Below are 27,385 nucleotides of genomic sequence, written 5' to 3' on the forward strand. Positions count from 1 at the left end.
GAAATAAATGAAGCCCCGTTTAAGGAGCAGTGAATCAGCAGCAGCCGTGGCAGCGCTTTCCGTTTTTCCGCTGCTGCTGGAATTTCATCTTTTCATCTGCTTGTTTTATAACTGTATGACAAATTCCTCACCGGAATCATCCAGATAGCGTTCAATAGGGGCATTGCTTGTTGCACGGAAAGAGAAAGGGGAAAAAAAGGAAATGAAAATCGAATGTGGGGGGGTGTGACACATGTGGGGGGCGTGACCCAAGTGGGGGTGTGACTGTGTGTGGGGTGACTCTTTGGGGGCGTGACTGTGTGTGGGTGGGGTGGCTCTTTGGAGGCGTGATTCTGTGTGTGTGTGTGTGTGTGTGTGTGGGGTGACACTTTGGGGTGTGACTCTGTGTGTGTGGTGGTGACTGGGGGCATGTCTCTTTGGGGGTGTGTATCTGTGTGTGTGGGTGGGGTGACTCTTTGGGGGTGTGTCTGTGGGTGTGTGGGGTGACTCTTTGGGATCGTGTCTGTGTGTGTGGGGGTGACTGGTGACATGTCTCTTTGGGGGTGTGTATCTGTGTGTGTGGGTGGGGTGACTCTTTGGGGGTGTGTCTGTGGGTGTGTGGGGTGACTCTTTGGGATCGTGTCTGTGTGTGTGGGGGTGACTGGTGACATGTCTCTTTGGGGGTGTGTATCTGTGTGTGTGGGTGGGGTGACATCTGTTTGTGCATGAATGTGGTCCAAAAGTTTTCTTTTTTGTCTCCTAGGTGGCCATCCCTATTGAGGATGTTAATAGGAGTCATTTGCGCTTCACTTTCAAACATCGCTCTTCTCAGGACTGTGAGTATAAGTCTGAAAAAACACACACACACACACACACACACACACACACACACGTCCAACACTCAGTGATGCATCCCACACTTTACACGACTGGAGCTGTTTGTCTACTAAAAACACTGGTATGAATGATGCACTGCTGCTGATTTCCATTCTCTCTCTCTCTCGCGTGCACACACACACACACACACACACACACACACACACACACACACGCGCACACACACACACAGTTTTCATCTCTATATCAGAACACAGATTTTATTTTATTTTTTTTAAATATACCCTGTGACCCAAGTGTTTTACTCAGAAACCTATCAGTGGACATGGTGTAAAAGCTTTGCTGTAAGACGTGGGTGCTCTGCAGCGTCTGTCGTTTCCTATATAGTATAGCGGAGATGTCCTTTTGTGAATGTCCAAGCTTATAAAAGTGTGTGTGCTGGCAAACATATCTTCCCATCTGCTTCCCAAACATATCTTCCCATCAGAGCACAAAGTATGTAAAACAATCAGTTAAGGAAGCCAGCATTCATTTATCCTTTAAAGGTGTTTCTGCTGTTAGCACTTTGTTAAGCTTCGTATGTTTTCCCTCATGAATAAAGTTAGCTATCATCACGACAGTTAAAGAAGAGACATATCCTGATACACACCAGAAAACAGGAACTAACCTGTCCTCTGAGCATTAACCATGAACATGAAATGATTCAAAATGTTTTGTTGTTGTTTAATAAAGAAAAAATTGCAATAGTTGGTTAATCGCTATATACTATATATATCGCTATTATAAACCTTCAGGTTGAGCTTCGCTTTGTTTTCAGGTTGTATCTTAACTCTCCATCCTGGCTTATTTTCCCATCACATCACACCCATTATATTTTATTCCATGCATAACATGTATTTTAGCCCTTCACGCTAACTGACACTTCTGCAAAAGCATTTAAAAAGTTGTATTCATGAACTTTGATCATTTTGTTGTCAGCTTGTCATAACATCCGAGTCAAGTGACTGATATTTGCTGATGTTGTTATGACACTTTCCATCCCGTTTCCGTTACATTTGAACATGCGAAAATGACAGAGAGAAAATGTCACACCACTTGCGGAGACGGTTATATATTATTATAAGTCAAGTTTCATTTCGCTGTTTGCTATTTTCTTACGATTTTTGTACAAGACTGACAATTTTATGACACGGTACTGACAGTAATGCATTTTTTAGATTCCAAACAAAGGTGATGTGTGAAGGTTTATGTGATGTTTGTCGTCGAATGCGTGTCTTAATACACCAAGCTCAAGACCCTAAAACCCGAACTACTAAGCAAATAAAAGACGCGTGTTTGTCACTCGCCATAAAGTTGGCATGTTTGTGTAGCTATAAGAACGCCACCTTTCAGTTAACATTGTACCACGTGACCATGTACCAGTCTGTAAATAATCAGACAGTAATATGGTGTTAAATTGGCTGGATCCAAATTCTCCTCAAGCGCTGTAACATTTTCCCTTCCTCTGTTACAAATTTGACATTTCTTCTAGATGGATTTTTTTTTTTCCCTTTAAATTGTTGGCCAAGACTTGCATAATGATGCCAGCTACAGAAATGTCACTCGCAATTATCTCTAAGTCCATTTCTTAACTCTGTACTGTTTTCTTAAATATTTGAAATCTATATAAAAAAAAAACGAGCTTTGCAGATAATTTAAAACGGAAGTTAACCATTTTCTCTGTTTGGAAAATATCAATCCACAGAAAACACACAGCACCTTGTTTTTTATGACCATATAATACCACTGACTAAATAATCTTTGCTATTTTGCTAATGCATGTGTCAGGATAGTTGGTGGCCTTTGTTCTAAGCCAGCCTCGCATCTCTGTTCCTCTGTCTGTCACTGTCCATCCCTTTGTCATTACTCTGTCCTTCATCACTGTGTCATGGGTGAACTTTACCAACATGATGGACACCGAGGAACCCACATTCTTCTTCCCGGTAACCATGGTAACAGGAGTCGTGACGTGACCTCTGTGACCTCGTCCTGTACCCATCATTGTGGTGCATATGCTTCTGTGCTGGGGTTGAGGTTCTCAGAGAGAGGGGTGTGTGGGTGTGTGTGTGTGTGTGTGTGTAGCTGGGCTATGCCTGGTCTCTGGGGATTGTGTGCTGGATGATGCAGTGGGTTTGATGGCTGTAGTCACTTGGAAGGCTGACATTTGCAGCACCCCAGGGAGCAGTTTGTCTCAGTTTGAGCGAATTGGAGCAATTTTTCAAATGAAAATTTCACCTCTGATTAAACTCAGAAACTCCTAGGCACCATTGGGAGAGGTGTGCAGAGAGGCTTACCTCTAAACTTCTATCACAGCTTTAATAATGCTTAATCAAAAATGGTCCATGGTCAATAAATGGTGTATCTATGGGGTAATAAACTTTGGTGCTTTTTGTGTCAGTTTTCAAAAATTGAACGATACCCTTTGGTTTAGTGTTTTATTTGCATCGTTAGTAAATTGAACTTTTTTGTTTGGATTTATTTATTTGATTTATTTATTTATTTTTTTAAATCTATGCAGATTTTTATTTGTCAAATTATTTATTTAATTATTATTATTTTATATATATTTTTTTTAATTTTTAATTAATTAATTAATTAATTAATTTATTTTCATTTATTTATTTTAAAATTGTTACCCGTATTCCTAAAGGTTCTATGCTGCACCCTAGAAAAGATTTTTAACTGTCCACCAAGGACATATATACTTACTACTTGTTCTTGTTCATGTTTAAATGATCATCCTTATAGTTTATTGAGGATTAAAAGCCCGAGCTCCTGTTAGTCAGAGTGGTTATTTGATGGAAGGTGTATGATCATTGTCGTTTGGAATATTTGTTCACAACGAAAAGCCGAAAACCAGAAGCCTCCATGTGTCCTCTCAGGTGTGTGATGTCTCAGTGGCTGCATCTATTAAGCCACTCTACTGTGTCACCTTGCAGTGGACAGAATGCCAAAATATCCTGTCTTATCTAGTCCTCCACCCAGGAATGTGGCCAGCTAGCCTCAAAACATAAATTAATCCTTGAATTTTGGTGTGTGTCTCTGCGTATCTCTGTGTGTGTGTGTGTGTGTGTGTGTGTGTATATGTGTGTGGCTGCTTCTTGGCTTCTGCCATGCCGCCAGCTCCTATTTTACAGCTGAAGACTCACTAAGGAACTTGGCTGTGTCTGTCTTTGTAATATTCATCTCCCTCATCCTTTCTGTGTGCCTCATCCCTCCCTCTCTCTCTCTCTCTCTCTCTCTCTCTCTCTCTCTCTCTCTCTTTCTCTCTCTCTCTGACTGACTGACTGATGGCTCTTGTTTTGTCTCTGTGCACTGGCTGGCTGTGTGGATTTATGAAGCAGGGATGTGGGAGTGTTTTGGTCGGCTGAGTATAAATTTGAGCTTGTTGTGCAGCTCTGATGTATTTAAGTTTAGTCACTGAGACTGAGCTATATCCCTGCTCTTCTGTTTATGCTGATTCTGGCCTCTTCACCCACTCACACCCTCGTGTCTGAGTGTAGCTAATGTCATTCGTCTGACACAGCTCCTGGATTTTTTTTATGTCTGCCTGCTGTTATTTTTTCATTGGTTTTCTTCATGGATTCTCAGCGTGAAAATAAAATGTAATATTTGTGTGTAAAAACTGTCTGTGAATAGCTTAATGCAGCAGAAGGGAATCTACCAGACTGGTGAACCCGGCTAAAGCTAGGCACGGTGCTCATGTTAAAAATGTAGCTATTTACTTACTGATGTAATTACTGACTCGCCTGCTACTGCCTGACTTAATCACTGAAGTATTTACATCCTGACTTGCATACTTGTATTGCTTATTGACTTATTGTGTCAGTTACAGATTTAATGGTTTGCTCACTGAATTGCTCTTTTATTGGACTTCTTATTAATGTGCTTATTTACCCTACTGGCTTGCACACAGGCTTCCATGCATACTGTAGTTAATGGTTTACTAACTGGTTTTCTTACTGACTTATGCTCTTACTTGCTCTTACTGACTAGTGTCAGTTTCCGACAAACCGTTGGCTGGACGTCTGATGTATATGGCACACACAACTAAAACAATTTCAGGGGTTTTTAAGTCATCATCTCATCGGTTGGATTGTACTGGATTACAGAGAGGTGTGTGTGTGTGTCACATTTTTTGACAGTCTGCCTAAAAACAAAGTTGTCGTGACTTTCCTATATTTCCGTCATTGTAGAAGGAAGCGGTCGAGCGCTTACGGGGATCAGCTAAACGCTGGGTTTTCATGGTGTGGTCTCCTTAATTTGCACCAATTTCTAAACAAATGTTTTTTATTAGTACTCCAGCTTTACATTTTCACGTTCCTAAACATGGCGCTGAACAAACTTACCTGAACTTGGTTACTTTACATGTCAGTCAACATGTCATTCAGGTTTGCTTCTTGGTTTCCCTTTAACAAAAACTGTTCACAAGCATTTGAGTAGAAAGATCTGACGCGAGCTGGAAAAGCTTACGCTCATACAGCAGGGCTTTTAAAAGCTTAGCGCTATCCCTACAGACCCATTTGTGAAATAGTCATTCCTGTTTGTGCTTGATATACACAGAGCTAGCTATAGACATGGAACTAAACCAACGTGTGTGTGTTTCTATTTTTCCTGTTTTGCTCATGCAGACAAAGACAGGTCAGAGAAGATCTTTGCCTTGTCGTTTGTGAAGCTGATGAGATTTGATGGTACAACACTCAGGGATGGAGAACACGATCTTATCGTCTACAAGGTAACTCGAAAACACCTACACACACACACACGGACACACACAAACAGTCTGGTATTTCAAACACTTGGTGACATGAGAGGTGCATTGAGTCTGCCAGTCATGATCATGCTGACCTGATGCTGTTTAACCCCCTGACCCTGTAGTCATTAAACAAGTAAAGTTTTTAGGACCTCCACATCTGCATTTATGCATATTAAACATCAGAATTATGCAGAGTCTGACCTGGGCATATCCCTATGGAGTTATGCTAATTGGCTGTGAGGACACAAACCCATCCGATCAGTGTTAAATCTCCTCATCTCATCGGTAGCAAAGTCTGCAGTGTCCTTGAGGTCACGACTGTTTTCTTTCTATTTTCATTTATATGTAACGAAATTATTTAACTATTTAAATTGAAATTAACAAGTATTATTATTTTTTTTTACAAATTAATTCAAACACAGCATTATGAACAGGGGGAATTGGTTTTACCGTATGTGATGCGGCTGTGTTATATGTAAACTACTGACTTGTTTAAAAAAAAAAAAAAACTCTACACAATTTAATTCCTGTTAATAATGCACTGTGATGCTGTTGAACGCTTGACTCTGATTGGTCAGAAGGTGTGTATATGTATATGTGTGTGTGTGTATATGTGTGTGTATATATATATATATATGCATATATATATATATATATATATATATATATATATATATATATATATATATATATATATATATATATATATATATATATATGGCTCAGACAGTAGTTCGGTGTTAAAGTTTAAACCTGCCATTAACAGCACGTTTAATGTCTTGTTTCCATGGTAACAGCACATAGATGAGCACTTAAATGATGGATGCTCAAAATAGAGTTTTTATATTTTGTTAATGCAACAATTCTTTTTCAGAGATGTTTATTTAACATTTATGGACAGAGTCTCGGTGCTCTGGTGCTTTGTAACCATCATGGTGTTTTGTAAAGTTAGACAGGGTTCCCACGCGTCCTGGAAAACCTGGAAATCCTGGAAAATTAATGATCAATGTTCGAGTCCTGGAGAACACATGGAAAATGAGAGAAAACATAAATTGTCCTGGGAAAAAATGTTCTTGTATTGGAAAATTATTATTTTTAAATGTTCTTGATCATTTAAAGAACAGTTTACAACTGGTCGAAACAATTAACGTTAGTAACAGAAAGCGCTCTGTTCAGGGACGCTGAGTTTTGACGGGTTTTTTGTTATGCTGTTTAATCTCGCTGTTTTCAAATGTTTTCAGCAAATGGTGACGGCTAAGCAGGTTATATTAACCTTGTTAATCTGAATATCATGTGCAAGGGGAATGCACAGCAAACTAAAGCATGCATGACGGCATTGGCCTGAGAAAGGAAAGGGTATTAATATGTGCGGTCTTTTTATTTTATAAATGTTGAAATTTCATTCACATGACAAATTGTCTTTAAAAGTATAGTTAAGTAATAGCCATAAAGTGTACGTTGTTTTTAAGACTTCTGGAGAGAAGAACATATTACTTTAGGCCGTGAATCTGTGATCCTTGTCTTTTTTTTGCTAAATTTGAAATGTCCTGGAAAAGTCCTGGAAAATGATCTCTGAAAAAGAGTGGGAACCCTGTTAGAGCGAGAGAGAGAGAGAGAATGTTTATTGCAGCTATAACGTAGGTGATAACAGGAACTGACACGTCTCTCTGACTTTCCACAGCATTACATTTTATCTCTGAACCATTAAAAGAAAACTAAAATTTGTCTTTCTTTACCGAATTAAACATTCATAATTGTCTGCAAATTGCTGTAAGCTGATGAACACACTCCAGATTTGAAAATAATGCACTTGTGCTCAGAATAGCGGCATCACACCCCCACCAAAGTGCGTTAATTTGTATAACAGTTTTTTTTTTCACATTACAGCAGCTAGTTTCCTAACCCGCCTTTTTTAAATCCAACGTGTTCGGTTATTATTTTGGTTTATATAAGTGTTTAGTATTTGCTAGCGAATTAATTTGTTTCATGTTCTCATCTTGACCAGAGAGTTAGTGAGGATGAATTAATGATGATATTGCATAAGCATGGTTCTTATTTACTTCTTTTTTCCAGAAGCTTCAGCGACATGAATGTCAAACTGTATTCTTTCATGACGTTGTTCTCTAGCATCCTGTCATCCCAGGTTGATGCACACCTCTAGTTACAGGCAGATGCCATGCGAACCTTTCAGGCATCTATAAAGTTTAGGGCTTCATAACTACATAATGTCATATTTTGACTGAATCACCATGTCTACTGTTCCCTCAAGTAGCTCTTGAGCATTATTGTAAAGCAATTTATGGACTCGGCAAACCTAGTCGCTGGTGTATATTGTGTGTTTGCTGTGTTCATGTCTTTGTCCTGTTGTTTGCAGGCTGAGGCTAAGAAGCTGGAGGACTCTTCTCTCTATCTGAGCCTGCCAGCCACCAAACTAGAGCTAGAGGAGAAAGGCCACTTCCCCACGGGCAAAAGCTCCCAGAGCCTGGGCAACTGTACCATCAGCAAGGACTCCTTCCAGATTGCCACTCTGGTGTGTTCCACCAAGCTCACACAGAATGGTAAGACAGACAGACACACACACACACACACACACACACACAGACAGTTCAACTCAGGCTGGAGGGCTTTTCTTCATGCCTGCATGAAAAAACGATCTTTCTTCATTTTCACGTCCCTCTCCTTTCTCAGTCTATCATTCATTATGCCTAGTGAGGGATTGTTTTCTTTATCTTGACTGTCTTTTCCTATTTACGCTCTCTCTCACTCCTTCTCCCTCCTTTTTCCATTCCCTCTATTTATCACTCCCTCTTTTCGGTGAGAGTAATCAGCCTGAGGCTGTAGAGAGGAAACGCAGACATAGAGAGACAGCGAGAATGGGGCAGGAATGCAAAAGATGAGAGAAGGTTGGGGAGGGGGATCTTTTACTGCTGTCACTCTCACTGTGTGTGCCTTCTTTCCCCTGCTAAAGAAACCTGGCCTTATTAAATACAGGAGAATCCCCTCATACAGCCTGGGACCTGGAGAACGGGACATGTGAGATGTGCTGAATTTACACAGAAAGCAGGCAGCAGATCATTAGGCCCAGATTTGTCCCGATTATTCCTTCAGCTGCAGTTAAACATACGCTGTGCATTTTGGACTAATCCCAAATTACCTAGTGTTCTGCATAGGAAGATTAAACACCTAAACTACATAAACTGATATTTGGTGCATCCCTGGCCATGACTACAACCTAACTCATAGTGCATGTGAGTGTTTGTGATGGAGGTGTTAAAAAAATGTTGGGGGTGAATTTTTATTACCTAACAGAGTTTAAATTGATAATGCGCCTATAAAATCATTCGTACCACAGACCTGTCAAATTCTCCGGGCTGATTGGTCAATAGCTGTTGATGATAAAAAGCTCGGACAGAAAATCGCTCTGCCCGCTTTCTAACACATTTCACGATTTGTCACGTACAAAATTACATACGATAAATGTCTTGCAGCATAATAAAAACTCTACCAACCCCTTCTTAGTATTAATACTTATTACTGAGTTATTATTAGTAATAAGTAATAATAAACGGAATAAAACAGGTTTGTTATTTCCAAAAAAAAAAAAAACATATTATTGCTAATTGGGCGACGTTTACTGTAGACGCTAACTTGGCGTATGTGGAAGGAGTCTCCAGTGTCAGAGCTTTATTTTCCTGGATTAGTGAAAAGAGGGATTATCGATTATTTATTTATTTTTCCCTTCTTCACTGCTCGGTGCTACAGGCGTTATGTGTTCCATGCGTTATGTTTGTTTTGTCTGTGTTCATCCGTCAGAGCTTCTCTCTAGAGCACTAAGGAAGTTAAGACTTTTGTTAGATCGTAAGTTCAAATCTGCCAAGCTGCCGGTGCCGGTGTAAGCCCTAAATTCTCATCTGCTCAGTCGAGATGAACGTAAGTCTCTCTGGATAAGGGCACAAATAGAGAAAAGTTAAAAACGAGTGCTTGAGTGATTATACGGTTTATTATATGTTATCATCATAAACAACAGATGAGCTGATTAGATTTTCGTATCAAGCCAAACAAGGTCAAGGTTACAGCAAGGGCAAATGTCTGAGCTTGCTTCCTGTTAGAAGTATAAAGCTATTTCAGGCCAGATCGGTCTCTGGACAGCACTCAGGTTTGAATAAATAAAATAAATAAATAAATAAAAGAAACCCCAACTCCGAGATCAGTGTGCTCTGGAAAAAAAGATCCTGGAATCCTAGATACCTTTATTTATTTTATTTTTTTTTTTCTTCTTGTGTTTGATTATACAGATATTATGGAAATACAAATAGTATTTCAACAGTGAAGTTTGTTCAGACAAGTTAGCAGTGACCGCATTATTCCCCAAACCTCTGCAGTGCTTCTACTCGGATGTGCAAATAAAGGCGGTGAAGGAGAGTCCAGGCACAGTGTGAGGAGGGAAGGAGGAAGTATAGATCATTACAGTCTGATCACACACTGAATGCAGTAAAAGTCAGTGCTGCTATGCTGCAATCCTTTCCTTCCTGCTCCTCCTCTCTTTTTTTTCATGTCTCTTTTTTTTCTCCTCTGTTGCTCTTTCTATTCTCGCTCATAGTGTTTTTTCTGCTCTGTGATGGATGTCATAATGATGCTACTACAGAAAAATAGTTGTATTTTATTTCACGTGTACCCTGCCAGCAGACTTACAATCCCGCGGCATGCGTCGTGTTTTCCGTGTGATGGCGTTCAGAATTCCCCATCTACACGCAAGCTAGACTTCCAAATGTGTTCCACAGCACATTTCCTACCTCCGCGCTGATTAGCACGACGCTAATGATCTGCGGCTGTGGCGGCCTGCTGGGTTATACGACCCCAGAGTCAGAGGCACGGTCTACACAGCGCTTTAATGAAGAGAAAGCCTGTGCATGTTACACATGGTAATGAGGTCATGGAGGACTTTGCTGATGACTTTTTGGGTGCCATGTCGTCAGCCGCACGCGTAAACATGAAGGATCACTGCCGTCTTCGAAAAAAAAGAGTTTTTTTTGCTCTCGAAGCCTCATTGATCATCATTTTATCCGAACAGTAGGTCATGCTGTGTCGTGGCTGTGCTGAGCATGTCCAGCAGAGCGCATCTCTAAAAATTGCACACGCACACACACGTATATTAGCATATTGGGATAGAGCTTCCTGCTGCTTAAGCTGCACTAGGCCTGGTGTTTGCTGTGCCAGTAGTGCAGCTGAAAATCAATACATTCTGCAGGAGAGCACATGGTTCTCTCTCTCTCTCTCTCTGTGTGTGTGTATGTGTGAGAGAGAGACAAGGAGAGAGAGAGAGAATGAGATTGTAGGGGCTTTTTTGTATGTAGATGCCTGCTCTCTATGCTAATATATTAAGTACGTAATATCAGGAAGCCAGAGGGAAGAACGAGAGCACTTATTTAGCTTTTATTAAAGAATCAGGTCATTTCTGCCACCGCTAATGCAGCTCCTAAATGAAGACTGACAGGAAGTCAGCGCCCATCCTGTCATTTCCCTGCTTTCCCAGCCTACTAATTTTCTTCCTCACTTTATTGCTGTGTCTTGCTTTCCCTTTCCGTCTTACGCAAACTTTCAGCAGGTTTACTCTATGCGCTTTGCTATTCTATATGCTTTATTTCATCTGCACATTTCTCTCTCTCTCTCTCTCTCTCTCTCTCTCCCCAGAAGTTGTATATAGTCCAACAAAAAGCAAATAATAAATCATTAAATATAAAGAATCTTGTGCGTCTAATGAGGAAATATTCACATGTATGTGTTTTGAGCATACTGAAGATAAAAACATAAATCCCAGATTTATCAGTCTGTGAAGGTTTAGGTGCATTGAAATGGAATTGTAGTCCTGTAACGGTGCATATTTACTAATTAGTTCAGTATTTAAATGCATTTGAACATTCAAGAGCCTATAACTTTATACTGGCACAGTCAGGTTGAAGGTCCGCAGCATCTAATTTTACAAAACTTGGTCGTGTTAAAACTCTGGCCCTTTCCGCAACGCTACAAAATATTCCAATTGATTTTTCTTTACTTCTTTGCCAATATAATATTTTTAATCACTAATCCTGACACAGTATACAAAATTATACACCTGTAATCTTCAGCTAGACTGCACTCGTTCTTTAGGCCAGATTCCTTATCGGTTTAGTTCCGTATTGTATGGGGCTTCATCCATCCTGCTCTGAATGTTAAACGGATGAAAAAAAGTTAAAGTAAAATCTAATTTCCTTGCTAGGATATTTATTTTGTATAAAATACAAATACTTTAATATACACTCACCGGCCACTTTATTAGGTACACCTGCCCAACTGCTCGTTAACGCAAATTTCTAATCAGCCAATCACATGGATGCATTTAAGCAACTCAATGCATTTAAGCATGTAGACATGGTCAAGACGATCTGCTGCAGTTCAAACCGAGCATCAGAATGGGGAAGAAAGGTGATATAAGTGACTTTGAACGTGGCATGGTTGTTGGTGCCAGACGGGCTGGTCTGAGTATTTCAGAAACTGCTGATCTACTGGGATTTTCACGCAGAATCGTCTCTAAGGTTTACAGAGAATGGTCCGAAAAAGAGAAAATATCCAGTGAGCAGCAGTTCTGTGGGTGTAAATGCCCTGTTGATGCCAGAGGTCAGAGGAGAATGGCCAGACTGGTTGGAGCTGGCAACAGTAACTCAAATAACTACTCGTTACAACCGAGGTATGCAGAAGAGCATCTCTGAACACACAACACGTCGAACCTTGAGGCGGACGAGCTACAGCAGCAGAAGACCACACCGGTACTAGTAAGGTGTACCTAATAAAGTGGCCGGTGAGTGTACATGGTAGTGCTGAGGTAAAACAAGAAAAAAAGAAGTGCTAGCTTTATTTATTTAATAACAAAATGCCACTGTGTTTCTGCCTTGAGAGATGTGGCCAGGTGAAGAAAGCTGTATGTGAAGGTTTGAAGCCTAACCCTAACCCCATGGAGCACAACCGCCCTCCTGCCCTATACGTGTTTGAGACTTCAAACCGGAGTATGCCATTGTATGCTGCTTCACCTCGCCTCTCCGTTTCTTCGCTTCTACAGATTTATGCTCCTTTGGTCTCATGTTGGGGCGAGTATTAAATGTCAGTCCCTCCTGCCATCACAGAGAAAGCTATATGTGACACGACGGACGGTTATGAAGGTCCACATGGGAGTCATGGTATCCATTTAAAAAGACCTAAACCAAACAGATATCACTTTTTATTGCTCGCACCACACATAACTTTTAGTTCTCATGCCAGCTTGAAGCAGCGAGCATTTCTGGGAAAGATTACACATCTGTAAAGCCATTTTCCCCAGAGCTGGTATGGACAATTTTAGTCTTGGAAGATGGCGTGCTTGTACAGTACCAGCGACTTACAGAATTTATCATCAGGTCATGAAGTCTTTTGAGCAAGTAAGCACAAACCTTTGTCATTCCAGGTTTAGAAGTTTAACCACTAGTACAATGAATTCTAGTGAATCATTTCTGAGAAGTTTAGAATTCTCGCTCATGTACAAAATCATGAGAGGAATAGAAGTGGACAGCTTCAGGTTTTTTGTTTTTTCACAGAGGCAAGTTGCACGCTTCAGAGTTTCAGCTAAGATGTATGCATGTCTGTAAGACATGCACGAGATGGATGTCTGAGTAAAATGTCAGAAACACTTTACAGTATCTTTGTGCTATTCAGGAACTTAGCTAGCAGTCTGGTTTAAAATGAGATAGAGCTAGCATCACATTGATCTGTTAAAACTTTGGGCTTTGACTTTTACTGTTACTGCAATAAGATGGAAATCTTTAAGCAGCTCTTTATTTACCCCTCACACACTCACATGTATGTACCGTATTTAATCAGATTTAGTTCTTTTCACTCTACACTTAACCGTCCGTTATCTTTGTTCTAAACCCTAATTTTAACCCTGGGTAGATAGAAGAGTTTCATGCATTTAGAAGGAATTTAGAAGTCTGCTTACCAGATTATATATAGCAGGGTTTTAAAATATAAAGACATACAGTAAATAACAACATAAATGCCAGACTTTAATGCAATGTTTCAAGAAATAGAGTTTCAGAAGAAAAAAGAAATATATAATTATTGAGAACATTTTAAATAAAAAAAACCTACCACAGCTGACTGCATACGTCTGAACACGCTCTTAACTAATACTTTGTGGAAGGACCTTTTGCCTTTATTATAGCATCAAGGCTTGACTTTCATTCCACTCTTCTGTGCAAAAACGTCCAAGTTCTGGCTCTTTTTTGGCCCTTCCACAGGTTTTCATTGGGGTTTGATTAATTTTGATTGCAGTTTTTTTGGTTTTCATTGTGAATCAGCACTGATTCACTCACGCAATTACACACTACAGACAATTTTCCAGAGATGCCAATCAACCTACCATGCATGTCTTTGGACCGGGGGAGGAAACCGGAGTACCCGGAGGAAACCCCCGAGGCACGGGGAGAACATGCAAACTCCACACACACAAGGCGGAGGCGGGAATCGAACCCCCAACCCTGGAGGTGTGAGGCGAACGTGCTAACCACTAAGCCACCGTGCCCCCCGATGCCACATTTTCTACACTAATTATGGTTTTGAGTGTTTCATGGTGCATTCAGTGCCTTTTATATTCTTTTATACTGTATAACCCTGATTGGTACCTTTCAACAATTAAGTCTCGCAGTTTTAAACTCTTTGCGGCCCATGGCTCTCAAAATACAACCCCAAATATTCAAGCAAATACTACAGCTTTTTTTTCTGGATTTTTTTTGTTGGAAGATCACGTTAAAGATTATTTCTTATCTTTATATTTAAAAAAAAAACAGCGATTTCGTAAGGGTGTGTAGACTTTTATTATCCACTGTACTTTAAGTGTAAAAAGCCTTTTTAGTCATGACATTTCTCTCAAACCATGTCCTTGCTGCCTGAAATAGATTTATTCCATCAATGTCGCTTGTAGTTTGTTTCTCTTGATGTGTATGACTGCTTTAAACAGCGTTGTGCACTTCGAAGGTTTAGTTAAATCTCCACAAATGACCCTGAGGATCAGATCTAAACCCGACACAGTCATTTGATAAATTGGCCATTGCAGTGGCAGGCACAAACAAAATGCTGCATGGGAATGCTATTCTGCAATTACACCGGCCATAAAGTAATGTCCTTGAGAGCTATCGTTATGCTGTATGGCAGTCAATAGATACAATTATTAGCAATTATACATGCACAGTCCTTTATTATAGGCTTTCTTGAACTCAGTCCTGGGGGTCCACTGCTTTTCACGATTTCATGGTTTTGCTGCTTCCATTGTATGAAGGCTTTAATAATGAGGTGAAGAGCTGAATCAGTGGTGCTGAGAGTTCTCCTGTTTTTCTAAACCCACTACACATTCACTACATTGTGCGGCTATATTAAAGACCCAGTTTGAAGCGGTTAAAGGAATTTTTCACTATATAGAAGTGTGTGTATGTGTTAAAATGTTGTGCAATAGAGGGGGCGGGGGTGGGTGGTCTGTCAGTGGGAGGTGTAAGGCCATGTTAAACATTACGCTTCATATGTTGTTGTTTTTTTTTTTTTTTCCTGTTAGCGCAAATGTTTAAAAGCTTACAGGAAGCTACTGTAAATACAAGAGATACCAGAAAGTACTTGGCTAACAGGAAGCGAAGTACAAGAGATACCAGAGTTTCCCTTGTTGCTGTGGTATGTTGTGTAAATCTATATATAGCTTTTACCCTAAATTGTCCCTTGAGGTCCATTTTTGTGCCCTAAATTGTGTTTAAAGCTATACTCTGTTTTCATGTAGCACCAGGTGAAATTTCAGAGCGAGAAGAAAAACTACAATCTTGGCCACTCTTGTTTCTGGGAGTGTAACAATGCCGGCTCATTTATTTTCCATGTCACACAGTACTTTTGCACAGACCATGTGTGGGTGCATCTGTACTCGTGTGAAAAATTGCAAGTCCTTTGAAACGTCCTTGTGTCCTTGTATAGCTGCAGCGATGTAGAACATTGAATGCCTAATGAAGATCTTGTCATGAACGAAGGCTTACATCAGTTACTCCCGTTAGAGTGTGCTCCTTTAATCACATCACTAGTCTTCTAAAAGCAGTGTTAATGAAATTTGATTAAAAAAAAAATGGTACTCGCTTGTTATCTCTTATAATGGTCATTTCCCGAACCAGCCATTGTACCACATTTGGTATTTGGGTCTTTATTTTAATGGGTAGCACAAAAATGACAAATCACCACATGGTCTTTGAACCTCATTTAGAGTGGCCTCAACTTCCAGAAGGTTTCCCTGAAACGGTGGCATTTTCGCCGCATGTGTCATATTTAAGATGACAGAATCTGTCGTCATCAGCGTCTGGTGGTTTCTCACCTTCCAAAACATGGAGCAAGCTGTAAAGAATGGTCTAATTTACTGAGTACACAAAGTACCCAGTATTTCAGAGGTGTTTTCTTCCTGCTAAAAAGTACATCATGTGGGTATTAATGGGACGTTACATTCCATTGAATTTTCCAGTAGGGAATGCAAAGTGTGACATTCTCTCTCTCTCTCTCTCTCTCTCTCTCTCGTAGTGGATCTGCTTGGTTTGCTGAAATGGCGCTCGAACACCAGCCTGCTCCAGCAGAACCTGCGTCATCTAATGAAGGTGGACGGAGGAGAGGTGGTCAAGGTGTGTATGCCCTTTCCAAAGACTTTAGCCCTGAAGATTCACCACCAGGTTTACTGATTTATCTCACAGGCCGACGTTCTAATGTATTTATATATTTAGCAAAACCCGCAATGTAACGATGTATAAAATATGAAGTGCCCATAAAACGTTTCCATTTCAGTGACGGCATTAAGCATATTAATGCCGTCGCTCCGAAAGGCTTTTATGTGTGTTATTGATTAGCATTTCCAGAGGCACTTTCTAATGGAAGTGCTACAGCTGACAGTTGGACACTCTGTTAAAAAGAGAAAGAAACTTAGAAAGTTTCGTTATACGTCTTGTGATGATATTTATGTTCTAAGTGCGGTTTCTCCTCCGTCCTCTTCCTTCAGAACGTTGTTGAGTTTAAAGCGATTTAGCTGCTAAGCACGTTATGTAGTGGCTCTTGTTCCTCCGTCTCTTCCCAACGGGGAGTCTGGAGAATTGTTTGAGCTTCAAGTTGTACAGGAGGAAAAAGGCCAAAATATGATTTCTTTCTTGTTCTCAGAGCAACTTTGGGTTTTTTAACGATGTTTGTTTCAGCAGTGTTCTAGTACAAGTCTAGACAGGCATGGTGGCTGGTTTTAGCAAGCAGAAAAAAAATGTCAAAAATAGAAGGGAAAAAACCCTCAGATTTCAGTAAGCAGCAGAATGAAAGCAACATGCAAGAGTGTCAGAAAATATCTATCTATCCATCTATGTATAATTATTGAATAATGTTTTACCAAATTTGCTTGATTTTGCTGCATCTTTTCAAAACTTGTGTTTTTTCAATGTCAATGTTTTTGGGCCGAAATTGCAAGCACCATTCTCTTCGTCTACTACTAGTGAAGTCACATGTAATTAGGCATGCATACATGAACTGAAGAGGGTTTTGGCTGAATGTGTACTGTAATGAAGTAACACTTCATGTCTTGGCCCCAATCTGCTGCACATTTGAATAGTTTCAAGACTTTCAGAATATCAGAGTTTGCTTGATGTTGACATTAATTTTCGTGAACACTAACATTAAATCCTGGAGGATCTGGCCATGGCCTTAGAGAGGTTCTTTACCTCCTACCTCTCCTTCTCCTTCTTTTGTTCCTTGTTCTGCTTCTCCTACTTCTTCTCCTCCTTGTTCTTTTCTTTTCTTCTACTTCTACTCCTTATTCTCCTTCTTCTCCTTGTCCACCTCATTGTCCTCCTCCTTCTTCTTTTCCTTCTTCTCCTTCTTCTTTTCCTTCTTCTTTTCCTTCTTCTTCTTCTTCTTCTTCTTCTTCTTCTTCTTCTTCTTCTTCTTCTTCTCCTTCTTCTGCTCCTTTTTCTGCTTCATCTTCTTCTTTTCATTCTCCTTCTTATTTTCCTTCTTTATTTTCTTCTTCTTCTTCTTCCTCTTTGTCTTCTTGCCTGCAAAACATTTTCTCTTTAGCATTGAAAATTCAGAACTGTGCTTTTTTCCACTGGCTCACCGAGTATAGCTCGGATATCGGATTTGCGTCTACAAAGAGTTCCAGGTTCTAAAGGTACTTGAGAGTTAGTTTATGAGCACTGTTTGTTGCTGAGTGATTAGCAGACCTACCAACCTTTATGCATTGCGTGTAGGAGCTGTGTAATTTCACAACAGCCTCCACAGTCATGAGTTATTAAAAAAAAAAAGAACCTGCCCTAAGCTACAAACACAAATGGCAGATGAGCGAGTCATCATATAAATGCGAAATACACCGAAAACCCCACAAACGCCTCCCAACCCCTGTGTAAGTCCATCCCCTGTCTCGTATCATATCAGTCATGATTCATCTCTGTGGTTTTCTAAAGCAAGGTTTATTTCTCACTCTCTGCAAATATTACCATTTCCCACAAGGTTAAGGATTTGTAAATAAGTAAGTTTCTTTACCGCGTGCATGATTACCAGTTCCACATGATATTAGCTCTTGTTTACTAATTTGTCTGCAGCTTCACATCATTTAACGCAGTGTTGTGCTAGTTACTAAGAAATAGTAACTAGTTACAGTTACTAGTTACTTCATTCAAAAAAAAAAACTCAATTACATCGTTGATTACTTACACCAAAAAGTAACGCATTACTGTTAAACGTAACTTTTTAGTTATTTTTTAACGTTCCCATTAATGCCCTTTTATGCGTTATAGTCTATACAAACACAAAACTGTTTGTTGATCTGTTCCTGGCTAACAGTCTGGTTAAAATCTTGTCGCTGTTGTTTAGCTGGAGGGGCTTGAGTCACTTCGAGTGTGTCCACCGACACAGAGTTAGCTTCTAGCTTCGTCGAGGCATGTAGTTTCTACCTCCAGATTGGTGTTGCTGTTTATCGCAGTAAATAGGACCTTCAAACAAGAAAGACACAGCTTACATTTGACTAAAAGGTTTTTGTCTTTATGCTCAACCAAAGTAAAATAATGAGCATATTTCCACTTTGAGAAACTCGTCTTTCTCTCGCTTTGACTCGCCATTACTGCCGCACATACATGAATAAAGGGAAACACACCCACAGTGCGACGTCTTCGTGTTTACAGCAGTTGGCATCCACCAATCCTACAATGCGTCGCTGCTGTAAACATGTTAGTCTGTAGGCTACACTTCAGCCAAAATGAATTAATTTAAAAAAGTAACAGACAAACGCACCATATGGTATCGGAGTTACTTTGTTTAAAAAGTAACGCGTTAGAGTGTTAGTTACTGTCAAAAGTAACTGAGTTACAGTAACGCGTTACCGCCCAACACTGCATTTAACATGTGGGTAAATTTATGTGGCCTGTTAATCCAAGCACCACTTAGACACTTTACTTATAACTTTACATTTTCTGCCATCATGACAGTGCTGTCACTTCTACCATTTGTGTCTCAAGATGGTGCAAAGCTAATCTGAATCCACTAGTTTTCTTTATCCACCCAATAAACCGAGATACTGTGTTTATTCCACACATTCCAATATACAGCTTTTCATCCAAGGGTTAGCCAACACCGTGGGGTTCTCTTTGTTTCTACACAGCACCGTAACTCCGTGTGCTTCTAGCAGGCTGGTTTAGCTCTCGGCTTGATGACGATATTTAATCTAAAGGAGAAAGATGGTTAAGAGAGAGATCCTGCTGGAATAGAAAAATGTGTTTTCTCCCCACTGTGACCTCCGTTTCGAGCGCTCTAATCCCAAGTCAAGCCACAGTGTGTCATTCTGATTTACTCTGTGTATGAGAGGCAGACAAAGTAAATTTGCAATAAATATAGATTTTTTTTTTTCCCCCCAAGCCAGCACACATGGCATATATATATGAAATTGTGCTACAGGCTCAAAGGATTTTTATTTATTTATTTATTTTTTTGGACTATTATTTGAAAAAGTTTCCTCTAAATATCTCACATCTGAGTAGTAGAAATTTAGTGTGTTAGCTTTGCTGTCTGTTCTCTTTCAAAGCACACCAAGGAGTTGTCTATTACAGTTTGTACTTGTTTGAACATGTATGTTGCGTATACCGCACACCAGCGCTAAAATAATTCCTGGATCATGATCATGATACCTTGAGCGGTGTTAAGCAATTCTTGAGGAAATGGTCGCTTACGGGAACAAATAGTTGTTCAGTGTTCAATCTGTGTACGCCTAACAGCAATGCACCAGGTGTGTCCTGAACGTTTAATGAAGTGCGCTAGTGCTGATCTGCACCAAGATCCTGAAGGGAACTAAGATGTTTTACGTCTTTGTAAACCTATAAAATTAGACTCAAAATGCTAAAGGAGTGTTTTATTAAACTATTAGTTATCAGTTTTGAATAATAGGTTATAGACTAAATTAGTTTTTTCATCAAATTGTTTTTTTAGTGTCAAGAAAGTCAAACTTTGTGTTGGATAATTGGGATGCTAGTTGGTAATTGTGCCATTGCTCGCCATCCTTCATGGCTATTGTCTAATTACCAGCTTCACTTTTCTTTTGCATTGCAGAATTAATTTCCCACAGGCCGCACAGCCAGCGTCACACACCAGAGCACGTGTATAATAGACGTTGAGTATAAGACGTCGTAGGCGCACTAACATCTTCGTACATCGATGCTATTTAAACACATCGATTTATTTGTATAGCACTTTAAACATTGGACATTGTCTCAAAGCAGCTTTACATAACGTAATATAATACAAAACGTTCAGGATTAATTTTATAGAAAAGTTCAAGATTAATTAGACTTGATATTTAAAAATGTTTGTATTTATCCCCAACGAACAAGCCTCAGGTGACTGTGGTGAGAAAAAACTCCCTTAGATGGAAGAGGAAGAAACCTTGAGAGGAACCAGACTCAAAAGGAACCTCATCCTCATTTGGTTATAAACACTGGAGGGTGTGATTATAAACTGTTATAAACACTGGAGGGTGTGATTATAAACTGTTATAAAGTGCTATTATGTCCTTTCTGTAGTCATATACATATACAGTCTGGCAATTGTATATTGATTAGGAGGTTGTTGTTCTCAAAGACCACATGTATTTGGCATCTTCATGAAGCGGAACACATCTGGAGCTGGCACATTCTCTGAATTGTCATCATGCAAAGGCTATTATTTCTTTAACTGTGGCTTTCAACGAGTAGCCGAGGCACCGAATAAAATATAACGTGTAATAATGACCTTTCTACCTTCCGTGTGTTTCCAGTTCTTGCAGGACACCCTGGATGCTTTATTCAACATAATGATGGAAAACTCAGACAGTGACACGTTCGACACACTGGTGTTTGATGCCTTGGTAAGAGCTTCCTCAAGTATAATCCACATGTTTTAAAAGAAGTTTGGTGGTAATGAAGGTATTTCTAGATATTTAACTATCTCATAATTACAGACACATTTTACAGAAACAGCTAGTAGAGCTCAATTTTCTTGTTTCAAGATTTTATTCAGCGCTGTAATAAGCTCTGCCCCAGCTAAATCAGAGCGTTTTCATCCTTCCTGTTTTGAATAGAAGTGGTTCTGGTGAAAAGGAAGCCTTGTTAGTGTTAGTCAGGCAGCAGACCAAAAAAAAGACAAACTGCTGCTTTAAAGTCAAGTCAATAAAGGCACACCTATTGAACTTTTTTTTTTTTAATAATTACAATACTTCTTCGCACCAAAGCACAGGATTATAGTAGTAATAATTTCACATGAAGCTACTGAAAATCTCATATACGAATTGAAAATCAACAGAACTGTAGAGTAGCTGGTATCTGCACTATATGATGGTCTTTTCGCTTCTCTGCTGCACTCATGTTTTGAAGTTTATACTGATGATACTTTGGCAAAGTGCTTTTGAAACATTTTAATTGAATGTTTGCCGTTGTGAAATATGCTCTGGGTGTGTGTTTCATAACCACACTCGAGAAGATGAACGAATTCCTAACGCACTAATTCAGCAGGTTGCTTCTTGTCTCTCGCCTTTAAGGTGAAGACTTTTGCTCCCTTATCGCGTGTCTGAGTTTAGAAACTTTTTTCTGCCTATGAAAGGAATAAAAGAAGCACAAGTTGGCTGAGGAACATCGTTTCTGAGATCTTTTGCAGCCTGACACTAAGCAGAGTAACTGTTAAAAGCCTGTAGTTGATTTTTTTTTTTTCTTTTAGCAGCATGCATCTAAAGTTAAAATTTTTCTGCTCATAATTTTTAGAAGCCATAAAACCATCATTTCCTCATGAGACAATTGTTTCTTTTGAAGCTAAGGTGAAAAATGCACCTTGAAAAAAAAAACATTTGTACTGAAGACTCCGGTTTGAAACACATTTTCTGATAATGGAGACTTCAATTAACAACAACGTATCAATGCTTATAAATGTTTATGCATCTGTCGTGCAAATCCCTATATACGTGGTTACTATAGTAACGATATAGCATGTTAATGTTATCCCACTACTTTATAGCAACTTTTTTGACCAATCAGAATCAAGCCTTCACATCGCTAAGGTATAAACTATATGATTGGCTTCTGTAATTTTCTCTAAAATTCAGCTCTTATAACTGCCGTAAAAGTCTGAATAAATTAAAGCTTTAACTTCTACTCAGTCTCGCACTTTGCTTTACTGTTCTTTGAGTCATGTTTTTGTGCTTCAACCCTGTTAGGTTATTGTTTAAAAAAAACCTAATATATGCTAGACTATATTTTAATGAGACTCTGTGTCTTGGCTAGGTGTTTATAATTGGATTGATAGCAGACAGAAAGTTCCAGCATTTTAACCCCGTTCTGGAGACGTACATCCGGAAACACTTCAGCGCCACCCTGGCCTACACGTGAGTGAATCTCGACATCGTTATGAGCAGCTGAATAACACAATAGAAAAAAAAAGCTTCTGCCGGTGAACTGAATTTCTTAATATTCTCACTCCACAAATGACCTTTTCATCGGAACGGCAGACAGAACAGCTAAATTAACAGCGCAGTAATATTAATAATAATGTGGATATGAGACTCTGTATATATGGTATTGCATGTGGTATGTGTACGTTAATTGTGTGTGGGCATGTGTTTATCAGGAAACTGACAAAGGTTTTGAAGAACTATGTGGACCATGCAGAGAAGTTGACGGACCAGCTGCTGAAGGCCATGAAGGCTCTGGAGTACATCTTCAAGTTCATCGTACGATCTCGGGTCCTTTTCAACCAGTATGTTTGCTCTGTTATGTTTGGGTTTTCAAAGCCAAATTCTAAAATGGATCGTTTCGATTCTATAATTTGACTGGCTCAATGATGTCTGAAGTCTTTGTAAAATATCTGGTATACACACAGACAAGTTGGGTTTAGACAAACAACTTGTAGATTTAATCTATTGTTCTGTCCATATATTTCTCAAATCTTTGATCTTTGTTGGATGGCTGGATGGAAAGATAGATAAGTGAATGATTGATAGATATGCTAGATGGATGAATGGATGGATAGCTGGATGGATAGATCGGCTGGATGGATAAATGGATGGGTGGGTAGATTGATGGATAGATAGGCAGATGGGCGGATGGATAGATAGGCAGATGGGCGGATGGATAGATAGGCAGATGGGCGGATGGATGGATGGATGGATGGATAGGCAGATGGGCGGATGGATGGATGGATGGATAGGCAGATGGTTGGATGGATGGAAAGGTAGATGGGCAGGTGGATGGATGGATGGAAAGGTAGAGGGATGGATGGTTAGACATGTAGATGTATGGATGAAAAGATAGGATGGATAGACGAAAATTACAAATAGGGCTTCCACTTGGTTTCATGCTACAATCACTGTAATGGCTGCTTTCCCATTGTGTTATTATGCTAATCGTAATTTGACGTGAGAAAAATGAATCCTAGCTGCCTGTGGACCAGGCTGAGGCTTCATCACTAATCATAATGTTCTATGAATTAAAAATGAAAACTGGTTCAGAAGCAGCTCCCCTTTCCTGAGCCACTTTATGAACACATTGCGTCACATCTGTAAACAGCTGGTTAGGGATCGGATTCACATGTCGAGTCTCTGCAGAGCTTCTGTCTGGCCGAGTTAACTGAATGATCTCCGGTGTATCAGTCTCAGGTATATCGCACTGAGGAGCTGATGGAGGTTATTTATCCTCTGCCTTCAAAATATATATATATATAAATCTCCAGCAGATCAGTTTTGGTATCTGATGGTGCTACTAGCAGTAAAGATAAAGGTAAATATTTGTAACGTTCCAGAGTTCCTGAAGTCAAATAATCCTAAAAAAATAAAAGGAAAGTTATTGAATTGTAGATTTTTAGTGTGATCTACCAGGCTTTTTGTACATCAGTAGTGATTATAGAGGAACGTTCAGACTGAAGCTCTAAATAATAGATAAATAAACAATACAAATTCAGACAGCCGTTTTGATATAATTTATCATGTGGGATGTGTTAGCCTAGTGGCTAAGGTGCTGGACTACTGATGAGAAGGTTGTGAGTTCAAATCCTAGGTTCACCAAGCTGCCCCTGCTCTTAACCCTCAATTTCTCATTTGTATAAAATGAGATAAAAACATAAGTCGCTCTGGATAAGGGCATCTGCCAAATGTCGTAAATGTAAATTTGCTGTTGTATGATGTTTAATGATAAAGTATTTAAAATCCTTTTATTTATTATTGGGCATAACCTTGTAGGTGGACCAAATCTAACATCTAAATTTTCACTCCATTCCAAGGCGATGCTCTAATTCACGAATGAATTGGCATTTTTCTGTTTCACACTCACTGGCTGGAATGGAGCTTCTGTCTTGACTGACAGGGTTCGTATGTAACGGTCCGTCAGGTGATGGAGGAGGATGCAGGTCGGTGTTTGGGGGCGGTGCTGCCTAGTGTAATGACCCCTGGATAAATTGAGTTCACAGGAAGTGATGAGCTCTAAGCCCATAGGGAGAGGACACACTGTCCTTTCTCTAGCTTATTTATTAAAAGCCTTCAGCTGAGTGGTTAGGACATAACTGTTCCTACACTTCTGTTTATGTTTTTCAGTTCTGTCACTGTGTGCAGATTATTTATTGCTTTTTCTTTATGTAAAAAAAAAAAAAAAAAAAAGAATTTACAATATTTCTGTGCAATGATTTTGGCTAGTTTTTCTTTCGGATTTTTTTTTTTCTTAACATTTCTCTGGCCCTGAAATAAGCTCTGTTCACAAGGCCCATGGATTTAGATAAATGTTTTAAAGATTTTTTTAATTAGTTTATTGAGCTGTTTATTTGTTTGTTTATTAAATGATGGAATAATGTAATAACCATTCAAATGGTTTTCCTCCTGGAAAAATCAACCAGAAATTAGAATATTACCAAAGTGAAATAATGAAGTAAGACAATCTGAATAATTTAATCAAAGTGATTATTAAAGGATATAGACCTTTGGCTCCTACACCATACAACATACGAACCTGTATGAAACCAATACACTGACGTCCCGAAAGCAGTGATTATCATCAGCTTTTAATAAGCTGAAGACTAATGGACTGTATCTGACTCTTGTTTTAATAAATATACCATATGTTCTGCAGCATTGTTTTGAATGCAATCACTGGTGTTCAGCTTATATTAATATACTGCATTAGTATACCACACACACACGCACACGCACACACAAGCAGAACTGTTATCTGAGGTGAGGGATGCCACCAGATGGTATTTATCCCAAATGTTTGTTTATTACACTTTTACAAAATTATACTCTGTGTGTGTGTGTGTGTGTGTGTGTGTGTGTGTGTTCTCTTCCAAAGACTGTATGAGGATAAAGGAGAATCAGATTTCATGGAGTCCGTGAGGAATCTCTTCATCTCATTCAGCATCATGATGAACAGCGACGCTGAGAGCACAAGCATGGTCAAGGTACAGGAGCACACGTTGATGCGTAATCACACAAAATTTAAATTCTACACTTTTCTGACTATCACCGGTATCCAAGCTGCCATCAGTTTAGCTTCTATATAAAATGTCAAACGATTGGTTTATGAAATTGAGTTTCTCTCTCTCTCTCTCTCTCTCTCTCTCTCTCTCTCTCTCTCTCTTTTCAGTACTTTTCTTAGCCAAACCTTAAAAAAATGAACATAGGGACTTGAGGGGAAAAAGTTTAGATTAGAGTTTCATATTTTTGTCGTATTTCTCACTCCTATGAAGACAGATGTGAGAAATTCTTTATTTATTTATTAAACCGAAACAAATCCAGAGTTGAATATATTTTGGAATACCAGTTGACATCAATGAGAAATCAGACCAAATGTAGGATTCAAGGTTTGGCAAAGAAAAAAAAAAAAAGACAGTCGACGGCCAGCTTTTTTAGAGCTATTGAGCATGTAAAGGAGAATTTTGTGTCTAGTCACCAAGAATCAATTAAAAGCCTAATTTCATAGCAGAGTTTCGCATCCACAATTTTTTGTCTACTTTTTGTGATAAAAGGAGCAAAGTGGGTCTGGTTGTTCAAGATGGCTGCCTCCATAATGTTACAGCTGCATGCAAAAGTGTGTGGGTTTTTTTTCTTCTTTTCTTCTACTTCTTCTTCTTCTTCTTTATTTAAATAAACATCGATGGTCGTTTGTAAATTGTACTGCATCCAAAACCACATTAAGTCCATTTGAATTTTTCAGTGACTTGGATGTTGGTGTAATGGATAGATTTCCTTTTCAGCGTAGTGGGTGGATTTCGTATAATGGATAGATTTCCATTTCAGTGTAATGAATATCCTTCCATTAGACCATTAATTGCTTTGCACTCCAAAGACTGGAAAGTCAGATTACAGGATGTTTAATTTACATATGTGATTAGAGGACAAAAGTGTATATATTCATTCTTTCCACTAAGCTTTTTGTTTAGTTTAGTTTTTTTATTCGTTTATGCTGGCACAGATTCAAATGGTAAAGAAATGTAAAACCAAGTCTGTGTATTTTGAACACCTGACATTTGGATGCATCTCCAGTCATAACTGTAGCAGTGCAAATAGGGAAAGTGTTAGGGATGTGTATTATATAATTAGCTTTACTCCATTCCACCTTCAAGTATTGAAGTTATCTGTTTTGTCAGGCGCAGGTGTGTGTGTGTGTGTGTGTGTGTGTGTGTGTGTGTGTGTGTATGTGTGTGTGTGTCACTGTTGATTGCTTTGAATATTGTGTTGGTGTTTTGTGTTCTGGCTGTGTTCAGGATTCTGCTGTTTTCTTTCTGAACTGTGTTTGTGTCCTCTTCTTCTCTCTCTCTCTCTCTCCCCCTCCCCCCCGTTTTTCTCTGTCTGTTTTCTCTTCGTCCTTCTTACTCCCGGACTCATCCTCTTTAGCTGCTCCTCAAGGTATTCTGCCATTGCTTTTCTTCTTTCTTCAGTTCTATTTTGTCACGGCCTTGAATCCTAACACACGTGTTGTCAGCGCCTCACTGTTCCAGTAACACAAACGGACTACAGTTAGAAGAGTCGCATGAAAAGTAATTAATGTCCATTTAGTACAGTGTGTACTAGAGGAGGCGTTTCAGCGTCATCACGGCTTTACCTCCTTAAGGAAAGAAAAACATGCCAATGAAAACGGTTGTGTTCTGTCCTTCCTGTCGCACTCATTTGACCTGTTAGGATCTTCTTTATTTTCCTCCCTTCCTCTTTTCCTATTTTCTCTCTCCCTT

The 27,385-nt window shown here is 39.3% G+C and overlaps 1 protein-coding gene across 2 annotated transcripts in view; it reads left to right on the top strand.

The window, feature by feature from the left end:
• The window catches only part of dock1 (dedicator of cytokinesis 1), a 271,575-nt gene that overhangs the window by 69,052 nt on the left and 175,138 nt on the right, over positions 1-27,385 (top strand). For both annotated transcript variants that reach the window (XM_060895378.1, XM_060895387.1), the window contains exons 16-23: positions 743-815; positions 5,487-5,590; positions 7,986-8,169; positions 16,217-16,314; positions 20,964-21,053; positions 22,459-22,559; positions 22,802-22,930; positions 25,507-25,615. In XM_060895378.1, the coding sequence (XP_060751361.1) occupies positions 743-815; positions 5,487-5,590; positions 7,986-8,169; positions 16,217-16,314; positions 20,964-21,053; positions 22,459-22,559; positions 22,802-22,930; positions 25,507-25,615 (888 nt within the window). The remainder of the gene's footprint in view (positions 1-742; positions 816-5,486; positions 5,591-7,985; positions 8,170-16,216; positions 16,315-20,963; positions 21,054-22,458; positions 22,560-22,801; positions 22,931-25,506; positions 25,616-27,385) is intronic.

The sequence above is a fragment of the Tachysurus vachellii genome, chromosome 2, assembly GCF_030014155.1.
Source record: "Tachysurus vachellii isolate PV-2020 chromosome 2, HZAU_Pvac_v1, whole genome shotgun sequence".
Classification (NCBI taxonomy): domain Eukaryota; kingdom Metazoa; phylum Chordata; class Actinopteri; order Siluriformes; family Bagridae; genus Tachysurus; species Tachysurus vachellii.